Source organism: Urocampus carinirostris, chromosome 17, assembly GCF_059441175.1.
Source record: "Urocampus carinirostris isolate Australia breed hairy pipefish chromosome 17, RoL_Ucar_1.0, whole genome shotgun sequence".
In the NCBI taxonomy this organism is placed as follows: Eukaryota; Metazoa; Chordata; class Actinopteri; order Syngnathiformes; family Syngnathidae; genus Urocampus; species Urocampus carinirostris.
Window position 1 is genome coordinate 30325094 of NC_142365.1, and position 12407 is coordinate 30337500.

General features: G+C 44.4%; 1 protein-coding gene across 1 annotated transcript in view; it reads right to left on the reverse strand.

The window, feature by feature from the left end:
• Positions 1–366: 366 nt before the first annotated feature.
• The window catches only part of LOC148349764 (multidrug and toxin extrusion protein 1-like), a 40706-nt gene continuing 28665 nt past the window's right edge, over positions 367–12407 (reverse strand). The window contains exons 14-16 of the mRNA XM_088321751.1: positions 4378–4472; positions 3164–3227; positions 367–3081 (exon numbers count right to left, since the gene is read on the reverse strand). Of these exons, the coding sequence (XP_088177877.1) occupies positions 2894–3081; positions 3164–3227; positions 4378–4472 (347 nt within the window). The 3' untranslated portion in view covers positions 367–2893. The remainder of the gene's footprint in view (positions 3082–3163; positions 3228–4377; positions 4473–12407) is intronic.

The following is a 12407-nucleotide window of genomic DNA, read 5'->3' on the forward strand; positions in this document are numbered from 1 at the left end:
CTCAAAATGAACATATTCAATTTTTTTCCCCTCAGAATTGAGTGATTCTATATTTATTTCCCTGATCTTGCTCTATAAAATTAACATTTCCCTACCATTGCAATGTTTTTTCCTAATTTATTTTAGTGTTTCTAAATGCCGATATGTTGCACTTTGGAATGATTTTACGATTGTTTCATGTTTGCGATCCAAGTTAAAGACTGGTGATTCCATAGGATTTTGCTAGGGGTTGTATATGTCATTGACACATGAATACTCTAACCATTTATTGTGTGGGACAAGAACGATTGTGCTCTCTAAAACTTGCATAGCAACAAGTGTGTTGAGATTTGCGGTGGACCCAAACGGAAGAGGCAGGAACCAAGGCAAGGTGCTAAAAAATTATGGTATTTGATCACAAAATTCAACACAATGTAACAAACAAATGGTCATAAACGACAATAAAACTGCCCTAAACAGAAAACAAACCAAACCCTAAAACTCAGGGTGAAAACTGGAAACACTGATGGTGATTTTTTAAGAAGAATAAAAAGAAAATCATCTGACACTGAGTGCTGTCAAAATGTCATTACAATGGGCAGCCAATTAGGGAAATGGTTGTCCTTTTACTCCACGCCTGTCCTAATTACAAATCGATTAGGCGCCCTAGGGTGGACAGAGGTGTGTAAGACCCTAACAGAGTAACCAAGGGAGCCCTTAAAATGGAACAAGAATTTTGTAGATATTTAGTGTCCATGCAATAATTAAGAAAGGTTAAAATTAAACAGACAAAAAAAAAGAAAAAAAGAAAGGAAAAAAACCCTAAGCTAATAATAACTTGACAATGGTGTTTTCTGATATGTTTGGATCAAGCTGCCGGGCTTTTCTCATAGCTGTGCTGTTCAGTTGTTTGAAATACACGTTATATAATCATCTTAATTTCTTGTTAGGGTTTAATTAGTCCATGCTGCCTGGCCAGAGGGACAGCACTGACACGAGATCCGCTGTAACTTGATTTATTGGTTTTCTCAAAAACATGGAAGGCGACAGACATCAGCACCTCGGGGGCTCATCAGCCGAATCAGAGACAGGCTAATAAGCAAATTGATGTAAGATTGCTTCAAAGTCTAAAGGGAGGAGCCTTAAAAAGTCATTAGTTATTGGTGATCATTTATGTCCTTCAAATGGGAAGAACAGTGGGACTTCCTCCACCTAATCAGTGAAGACATCATAGTGTAGGGGTCTCCAACTTTTTTCAAGCGTCAAGCTATTTTTCGCTACTTATTAGAGCAAAAGGCACCCAGTTTGATTTGTCTTTCCAAAATAACAACTCATCTTGTACTTACTATGTTGTTACCACGTCAAATATTGGAATTACAAAAAGAGAGAAAGAAATGAGAGAGCAAGAGAAAGAAAGAGAGAGAGAGGGAGTAAAAGAGAGAGACTAACAAACAACGGAACAAGAAAGAAAGAAAGAAAAAAGAAACAAAGATAGAAAGAAAGAAAGAAAGAGAGACATGGAATTGATTCTTAAGGCACACAAAAAATCTAAATCTGTCCCTATGTGAAAAAGAAATTGCCCCCTGAACCTAATCGAGAGTTTGGCCACCTTTGGCAGCGATAGCAGGAATCAAACGTTCACGATAATTGGTTATGAGTCTTTCACAACGCTGTGCAGGAGTTCTGGCCTAATCTTCTTTGCAAAATGGATTCAAATCTGCCATTTGGGGCATTTTCCTCCATTAACTACCCATTTAACGTCACATCAACGCATCTCAATTCGATTCAAAGCTGAACTTTGCCACAGACAGTGCAGAACCTTCATTTTGGGTTTTTAAGCAGTTCAGACTTGGACTTGCTTGTGTGTTTCGGATTGTTGTTCTGCTGCACGGCCCAAGAGCGCTTGAGTTTGAGGGAACAAACTGTTGGCCAGACTTTTTATGTCAGGATCTTATGGTAAAAAACAAAATTCATTATTCTGTCGTTTTTCTGGTCCTGAAGCAACAAAGTAGCCAAGTTAAGCTCAGTGTTCAGGACTCCACTATAAGAAAGACATTGGCCAAAAATGGCATCCATGGGAGAGATTCCAGGTCAAAACCACTGCTGTCACAAAAGAACACAATTCACATGTACCAAAAAGCATCTTTATAATCCTGAATGACTTTTGGAGAAATATTAGGTGGACTGATGGGTCAAAAATGTAACTTTTTGGAAGGTGTGCGGTCTGTTACATCAGGAATAAAAATAGCACAGCATTTGACAAAAAAACATGATGCCAACAGTGAAGCATGGTGGAATGGTGGTGACAATCTGCTTTTCTACCTCAGGACCAGGACAATTTGCTGTAGTTGAGGAAATAAGGAAATCTGGTGTTTACCAGACGATCCTGAAGGAGAACGTCCTGCCATCAGTTCGTGCCCTCAAACACTAGTGCTTCTCGATCATGCAGCAGGACAATGATCAGTCCACCTCTGACTGTCTCAAAAAAACCCAAAATGAAGGTTCTGGAGTGTCCGGGTCAAAGTTGGGATATACATCAAATCGAGATGCTGTGGTCTTGAACGGGCAGTTCATGGCAGAAAACCCTCCAATATGGCAAATTTGAAGCAATTTTGCGTTTGATCTTTGTTACTGCCATAAGTGGCCCAACTCGCTTTTAAGTTCAGGGGGCAATTACTTTTTCAGATAGGGCCAAATAGATTTTTATTTTTTATGTGCCTAAAAAAGGGAATCAACATTTCAGAACTGCCTTTTGTATTTTTTGTGTGATTAAAATTGGTTTGATGATCTGAAACCTTTGTGAGTGATAAATACGCAAAAACAACACAGAAATCAGGAAGGGAGCAAATACTTTTTCACAGCACTGTATGCTCCAAAACTAAAACCGTCAAGTGGCTGCCATTTTGCCTCATAATCAATCTGACTGCAGCCTGACCAGCATCTTGCTGACGGTTGCTCCGGCTCCGAGGACAGCGAGCATGCCGAGAACTGTCAGTCCGCGACGCAGGACCAATTGCCGGAGCGACAACGGAGCTTCTTCATCCGGTTCGGATTCTGTACTTGAAGGATTTGACCCTGGGGCGGCCATCTGCTGGTCACATGCTGGATGCGAGAAGAGTTTATTGTTGCTAGGTTGATTTCAGACGCCGACTATTAATTTGTCGTTCACTTTGGGCAGATTTACCTTTGCTGTCGATAACAAAGACCTTGTCTTGTTTTCTAACATGCACACCAGCACGCACTAGCGCCTGTATACAGAACGAAAGATAACTGTAGTGATATATTTTGTTCGGACACTCAATGGCAGCTGAAAAACCCAACCAAAGTACAAAGTACTTGTTCTGGCTGGGGCCGCGATGATAAGTCAACGTTGTCAACAAAGATCCACAATATAAATAGTTGACAATGAACTACATTGTTGACTCTTGTCGCCAGACATGTTTTTCCATCAGACTGAGATAACGCTATTTGAATATAATCTCTGCTGAAACTCGCTCATGCACAATTGTGTCCCTGTTTTGAGTGGTACCTGTGTTCTCTATTTTATTTTATTTTAAATTTCCTTTCAAGATGACATGAATGTTTGAGGTGATTGATTTGATCAAATACATTTCCTCCAAAAACGTGACTTATGCTCAGAGTGGAACTTATCCATAATTGTTTTCTCTTAATTATGCATTTTGGGGATGGTGCAACTTATACTATGAATCTGAAAAATACAGAAGTAAGTTTGCGAACCAAGACCTTGCATGTATTGTGGCAGTAGTTCGGTTATACATAAACATTTAAAAAGAAGGCTCTAACATTTGAATGAAAGGGAGTCTGACTCGCCTCAGTAAGATTTAAGTAACATTCAAGCCAATATGAATTTGAGGACACACAGTGTTCGATTTATACGCATATATTTCACTATAAAAGTGAGCTTGAGTTTTATGCCAGACTGTGCCTGACAAAAGTATTTGATATGAAATGCATGACGTTGGAAGTACTTGTGCAGTTGACGGCTGAATGTGCTTCACAAAATGGACGGATTTGTTTTAGTTACTGTTCTACCGCTGCTAATGGGCCTGTTCTTGGTTTACAGGGATAAACATGTTTACTTGATTTGATTTATTATTCATCTACCGTCCCTAAAGAATTGATTTATGGATTGATCGCTCTACAGGCCAAGCATTGCGTTTAATCAGTTTTACGTAGGGCATTTTTATTTCATTTTTTTATGAATCCGCAGTATGTGCTACGTACGTATTTTTTTGCGTTCAATATCATTTGCCACATCAACACATCAACTTCGTGCTAAATTTAAGAAAAAATGAATCATCTGAATTTTGGACTAATCGTTTCAATGGATGTTAATTGCAGCCCTACTTCAGAGTCCTTCATTCTGCACATACTCGCCTCCACTGTAGCTTTTTTCCAGTTGAGTTTGCACAGATAGACGGTGTAAAAGAGAGACTGCAGCGCCACACAAACCAGGAATCCCGTCCACAGTCCTGCAGTAAAAGACACAATTTATATTGCTTTACTTTGAAAGGTTGATTCAAATGGACAATGTGTAATATTGACCTCTAAATGTCACTGTATTGTGTAGTGCAACCCCAAAAGAGTGCTACAAAGCATAAGGAAGACTACAAACTACCGGACTAAAAATAACCCTAACTGCACCATTGTTTTATTACCGATAATATTTTTGCCAACCTTTAACCATGTTTTTGGTTTTGGAGATGTATGTTGCATCAAATTCTTCAGCTAAATAGACAACACTGTATAAAATATTTTGTTTGATGAAGCTGTTAAAGATTGCGCAGCAAAAAGTAATTGAGTTATTTTGATTACACACAAACTCTAAAAACGGGTCAAAAAATGAAGTCAAATCCACAATTACAGCAAAAATAGACTAAAATAAAAACCTGCATTGCCATCTGAGCCACAGTGATCATACATTGTCTATTAAAAAGAACTCTTAAAATCAAGCAACAGGATCATTTGAGATTTTTTTTAAAGAAAAGAACATGAACTTGATTAATTAATATTTGATGAATAGTGTACCTGGGGATTTCTTTGAATGAAAATGTGTGCCTTGGTTCGTAAAGGTCGGGCACCACTGCCCTAGGTGAGCCTCATGTTATGTAAAATAATTACAAATTTCTTGACCAATGGGTATTTTCAAAAATGCAGCTTTACATGATAGTTCATCTATTTTTGTTTATAATTAACTAAATCAATATTGTTTTTCTTGATGAATGATTTTGACCACAAGAAGGTGCCAAAAATAAAATAGTAAAATAAAAAATGGCACATTTGTCAAGCTTATGGCTCAGTGGGCCAAATGTGGCTAGCCACAATGGGAGTAACCAGCCTGTTTTGGGTGTGCTCAAACACCCCCAAATTCAACCCAAGCACCTCTAATATGTATTACATCTTTTAAACCTTTTCTTAATAAAGCACAGAACAGGCCTAAATATGGTGAAATATGCTAGCTAAAACAAGGAAACAAAACAAAAATGTGAACAAAACAGCATTGGAAATAGTCCACTGCCTTAAAATGGTTCAGTCCATTTAATTCCCAGCATCACACTCGCCCCCCTTCTCGCTCCTCTTTGGCTTGGCTAATGTCACTTGCGTCGGAGTCTGTGGAGGCTCCGGTGTGTTACGGTGAGAGTATGTTATACAGTGGTTATGTTAAACAACTATTTTAGCACCATAAGTTTGTTAACATCAATGGATATTAGTCTTTATTTTAGCACGTTGAATCGAATGCAACAATGATTAGCCAAGCTTAATTGTTGCCTGTGTGTAAGCTACATGTGTGGTCATCGTCGTGACACCAGCATGGACATTTGCAGTTTTTTTTCTGTTAAAAAGAACCATATGCAGGTGAGAGTCTATTACACACAGTAACTATAAAGAAATACACAAGACCTGCTTCTAATTTATTTTTCATGGTTACCAGCGCTAGGAGAGAGAGGAGTAGAAAAGAAGGAGTCTACAAGTAACACACTCATAGAGAAGCAAAGTATGAACAGTGGCTGTAGTTAAAAACATCCTACCCATAATACAGTTCAAGATGTATTCTGATAATTATGTATCTCTTCAACAGTTGACAACATTTTCATCACATGTTGATGGATTTTTACACACACACACACACACACACACATACATATATATACATATATATATATACATATATATACTGTCATGGAACAGAACAAGGACTCGGATCCAATAGCGTCAGTTAAAGGATTTATTGTGACAAGATTCGGTGGAGCAGGCTTGGGACGTCGAGCCTTGGCAGTGGAAAGCCTCTTGGGACGATATGGCAACTCCGTGGTGAAAACGCGTGGCGAAACGTAGCAGGTAAGTCGGTGGCCGGGACGGAAGAGTAGATCGAAAACTTTTAACAGACAAGGGTCAGGCAACGAGAATCAGACTTGGAATATACATGGGCTAGTGGTACCTTGAATGTTGGAGGTTCACTCAGGAAATGAGGAAGACACTCGAACGTCCATCTCTGGACGCTGACAGCTTATGTAGTAGACTTCCACCAATCAAGAGATCGCGTTCCAGCACACCAGCTGATTACCTCAGGTGACTCCGGTTAGGTAATCACGACAGAACCCCCCCCTCAAGGGACGGCTCCAGAAGTCCCCCAGGGAAAAATAAAAATAAATCCAAACACGTCACATGGCAACACCGGTAATCCAAGGGAAAAAAAAATCACAGGCCAGTTACAAATAATTCCCCAAAACCCAAAATACATCACCAATAATCCAAAAATCGAGGGCCCAGAGGTCGTCCGATGAACCCTCAGAATTCTTCCGAGTGGATAGAGGCCCCTTCGTCCGCATCTGAAGGGGTGGTAGCGGGTGGGTCTGCCGGTGGAAGAGCAGCAGCGTCGGACCTCCGACGACGACCACGGCGTGGTGCTGGTTGGTCAGGATGCAGTTGATGGAATTCTGCCACAAGAGATCGGTCCAGGATCTGCCTGCTGGGAATCCATGATCTCTCCTCCGGACCATATCCCTCCCAATCGACCAAGTACTGGAAGCCCCGACCCCTGCGTCGGGAGCGGAGCAGGCGGCGCACTGTATAGATAGGCTCCCCGTCCAAGGAGCGTGGAGCTGGGGGAGGAGGTGGAATGGGTGCCAACGGACTCTGGCTGACGGGCTTGATTCGGGAAACATGAAACGTGGGGTGCACTCTCATAGATCTTGGTAGACGGAGACGGACTGCTGAGGAGTTGATAATTTTTACTATAGGAAACGGGCCAAGATACCGAGGAGCCAGTTTCCTCGACTCAACCTTCAGTGGAAGATCAGCTGATGCGAGCCACACCTTCTGGCCCACCTGGTACTTCGGAGCAGGACTCCTCCGTCGGTTAGCCCCAACGGCATGAGTCTTGCTTGCCCGAAGGAGTGTGGCCCGAGCACGAGCCCAAGTTCGCCGACAGCGACGTGCATTCGCCGTAGCTGACGGGCAGTTTACTTCCTCTTCTTGACTAGGGAACATAGGGGGTTGGTACCCATACACACACTGGAAGGGGGACATTCCAGTGGATGAGCTAACCAAGGAATTGTGAGCATATTCCACCCATGCCAATTGCCGAGCCCAGGACAACGGTTCACTAGAGACCATGCAGCGAAGTGCCGTTTCCAAATCTTGGTTCACTCGTTCAGACTGACCATTGGATTGAGGGTGGAACCCTGATGAGAGGCTGACAGAGGCACCCAACAGACGACAGAACTCCTTCCAAAACGCGGATGAGAACTGGGGACCACGGTCAGAAACAATGTCCAGAGGGATGCCATGGAGGCGGAACACATGCTGCTGGACTATCAATGCAGTTTCCTTGGCGGAGGGGAGCTTCGGTAGTGCCACGAAATGGACCATCTTACTGAACCGGTCCACGATAGTTAGTACAGTCGTCATCCCCTCGGATACTGGCAACCCCGTCACAAAGTCCAAGGAGATGTGGGACCATGGGCGGCGGGGAACCGGAAGTGGATGTAACAGACCGGCCGGACGTTGGTGGGATGTTTTGTTCTGGGCGCACACTTGACAGGCGGAGACGTATTCCCTAACGTCCTTGGCCATGGTAGGCCACCAGAAGCGTCGGGACAAGAAACTGTGAGTCCGAGCCGACCCCGGATGGCAAGAAAAGTGAGAATTGTGCCCCCATTGGAGGACCTCGGACCGTAAGGGTTCGGAGACGAATAGTCGACCCTCGGGACAGGAGCTGGGACCCGCCTGATCGGGTATCGCCTCTCTGACTCGGGACTCGATATCCCAGGAGACTGCTGCCACCATACAGGAAGCTGGAAGGACCGTTGCGGGACCCTGAGGTGTGTCATTGGAACTCTGGAATTGTCGGGACAGCGCGTCGGGTTTCACATTCCGAGATCCGGGTCTGTAGGACAGAGTGAAGTTAAAGCGGGTGAAAAACAGGGCCCAACGTGACTGGCGAGGATTGAGCCGCTTGGCCGATCTAATATATTCTAAGTTCTTGTGGTCAGTCCAAACTATGAACGGCACCGTTACCCCCTCCAACCAATGCCGCCATTCCTCCAGGGCTAGCTTGACGGCCAACAACTCACGATCCCCCACGTCGTAGTTGCGTTCGGCCGGGGACAACCGCCGGGAAAAGAAGGCGCACGGGTGCATTTTCTGGTCCTTGTCCGACCGCTGGGACAGGACAGCACCCACTCCCACATCTGAGGCGTCCACCTCCACTACCAGTTGGCGTGCAGGGTCCGGTACCTGGAGTATGGGGGCCGTAGAGAAATGGGTTTTTAGACGGTTGAAAGCTGCATTAGCCTCGGAAGACCACCGAAATGGCTCTCTAGGACTGGTAAGAAGCGTGAGGGGAGCTGCCACCGAACTGTAGTTCCTGATGAACCTCCGGTAGAAATTGGCAAAACCAAGGAATTGTTGGAGTTTTTTCCGAGACTCAGGGACAGGCCAAGAGGTGACTGCTGATACCTTGGCAGGATCCATCTGAAGGGTCCCCTCCGCCACGATGTAGCCCAGGAACGAGACTGTCTTGGCGTGAAACTCGCACTTCTCTGCCTTAACAAATAAAGAGTTCTCTAGGAGACGACGGAGAACCAGCTGGACATGTTTTCGGTGTTCATCGAGGGACTTTGAGAAAATCAAGATATCGTCCAGATACACAAAAACAAAACGATTAAGCACATCTCGTAAAATGTCATTTACCAAAGATTGGAAAACAGCTGGAGCATTGGTTAATCCGAACGGCATTACCAGATACTCGTAGTGACCGTTGGGTGTGTTGAATGCCGTCTTCCATTCATCACCCTCCCGGATTCGGACTAAGTGGTAGGCGTTGCGCAGATCAAGTTTAGTGAAGACCGTGGCCCCCTGTAGAAGCTCAAATGCAGAGGCAAGCAGAGGCAAGGGATAGCGATTTTTAACCGTGATTTCATTAAGGCCCCGATAATCTATACAGGGCCGGAGTGACCCGTCCTTTTTTCCCACAAAGAAGAACCCCGCCCCAGCAGGAGAAGAGGAGGGTCGAATGATACCAGCCGCCAAGGCATCGGAAATGTACTCCTCCATGGCCTTCCTCTCGGGAATGGACAAGGAGTAGAGGCGGCCCCGAGGAGGAGCAGACCCCGGCAGGAGATCAATTGCGCAGTCATAAGGTCTATGAGGGGGCAAGGAAGAGGCCTTAGCTTTACTGAAGACCTCCCGTAGGTGGTGGTAACAGGCTGGGACCTTGGACAGATTGGGTGGAGCCCTCGTGGAAACAGGATGATTTGGGTAAGGAGCGGCTTGCAGACAGGTTTGGTGACAGTCCATGCCCCATTCAAGTATCGACCCAGTGCGCCAGTCGAAATGGGGGTTGTGTTGCACCAACCAAGGATGACCCAGGACAAGGGGTTGGTTAGGGGAGTGAAGTAAGTGAAATCGGATCTTCTCTCTGTGATTTCCAGACAACTGTAGTTCAATGGGTTCCGTTATTTGAGATACGGTGCCTAATAGGTGGCCATCCAAAGCCCGAGCTGATACCGGGTTAGGAAGGGTTTCAACAGGTATCCCCATCTTGTGTGCGAGTGACAAATCCAGGATATTTGTTTCGGCGCCAGAATCGATGAGGGCATGGAAGGGTTGAGATGTACCGGAAATAATGAGATTTGCCCGGAGAACAGGTCTATCAGTCTTGGGGGACGATAATAAAGCTGAGCTCAATCGGATGTCCCCTATATCCGACGAGCGTTTGCTTTTAACGGGCAATTGACCACCCTATGTCCCTGGCCGCCGCAGTAATAACATAGCCGTTCGGTACGCCTTCGCTGGCGTTCTTCGACGGAGAGAAAGGTGCGGTCCACCTCCATCATCTCATGAGGTGCGGTAGAATTGGTTGGGGGGTTCGGTATCTTACTAATGTCTTGACTTTGCCGGGTGATGGGTTGTCTGGGATCTTCTCTCTCTCTGCGTCTTGCCTGAACCCTACGGTCGATCCGGGCGGTCAGTTCGATAGCATTGTCAAGAGTTACCGGAGGAGCGTGGGAAACCAATTCGTCTTTGATATAACCGGACAAGCTATGGAGGTAGGCGTCGACCAGCGCCTCTTCGTTCCAGTGACTCTGGGCTGCTAGTGTGCGAAAGTCAATGGCATAGTCGGCAATGGAGCGTCTCCCCTGGCGAATGTTCAAGATTGAACGAGCAGCATCGACTGATGAGGCTCCAGAATCAAAAACTTTAATCATTTCCTGGCTAAGCAAATTAAAAGAGGTGCATGCTGTCGCCCCTCGTTCGTATTCTGCCGTTCCCCAAAGGCGGGCTCTGCCAGTCAGATGATTTATCACAAAAGCCACCTTCGCCTTTTCGTTCACAAAGGCTCGCGGTTGTAGATCAAAAATTAGTCGGCAATTTATAAGAAAGGGGCGGATCTGGGCGGGCTCTCCACTGAATCTCTCTGGCGAACCTACTCGTGGTTCAACACTGCCGACCTGATCAGAAAGGGGCGGAACTGGATCTCGTGCTCGTGTTGCCGGGGAAGCTTCGCACTGTTCAAAAAAATCTTGGTGACGTTGTACTTGCCGGACTAGTGTGGATACGTCGTGGACGATTTGTTGTATTGCGCCTTCGGTGTGTTGTAGGCGCTGTAGCGCGGATTCCTGTTCGGCATTTCCGCATCTCTCAGAGGTGGGACGAACTGTCGCTGGATCCATGCTTTGGTTCGAGTGTTCTGTCAAGGAACAGAACAAGGACTCGGATCCAATAGCGTCAGTTAAAGGATTCATTGTGACAAGATTCGGTGGAGCAGGCTTGGGACGTCGAGCCTTGGCAGTGGAAAGCCTCTTGGGACGATATGGCAACTCCGTGGTGAAAACGCGTGGCGAAACGTAGCAGGTAAGTCGGTGGCCGGGACGGAAGAGTAGATCGAAAACTTTTAACAGACAAGGGTCAGGCAACGAGAATCAGACTTGGAATATACATGGGCTAGTGGTACCTTGAATGTTGGAGGTTCACTCAGGAAATGAGGAAGACACTCGAACGTCCATCTCTGGACGCTGACAGCTTATGTAGTAGACTTCCACCAATCAAGAGATCGCGTTCCAGCACACCAGCTGATTACCTCAGGTGACTCCGGTTAGGTAATCACGACATATATATATATATATATATATATATATATATATATATATATATATATATATATATATACATACATATACACACACATATACATAAATATATGTAAATAGCAGAAGAGCAGCTTCAGCGACAGACTGCTGTCACTGTCTTGTACCACGGACAGACTGAAGTGATCTTTTCTTCCTCATGCCATGAGGCACTTTAACTCCACCCGGCGGAGTAAAGGCCCACATTAAACCACACCCTCTACATTGCATATTACTGTACTTTTATTGCAGTGGGTATTTTATGTAGCACTATTTAAATAATCTATACACCATGCTACAGTGGGTATTAGCACGTCACATTGGGTGTTTGAATATTGTATTCCTTTTGCTTTATTATTGTATTGTTTTCAGCAAAGGGATGCTGCTGGAAATGTGAATTTCCCTGGGGGATGAATAAAGTATCTATCCATCCATCCATCCATCCATCCATCCATCCATCCATCCATCCATCCACATATATATATATATATATATATATATATATATATATATATATATATATATATATATATATATATATACACACATACATATACACATACACACATATACATACATACATACACACATACACACACATATACATCCATACACACATATACATACATACATACATATACATACATACTTATATACCGTATTTTCCACACTATAAGGCGCACCTAAAAGTCTTATTTTTTTTCAAAAGCTGACCATGCGCCTTATAATACAGTGCGCCTTATATATGGCTCAACATTAAATCACAAGGTCTCGCAA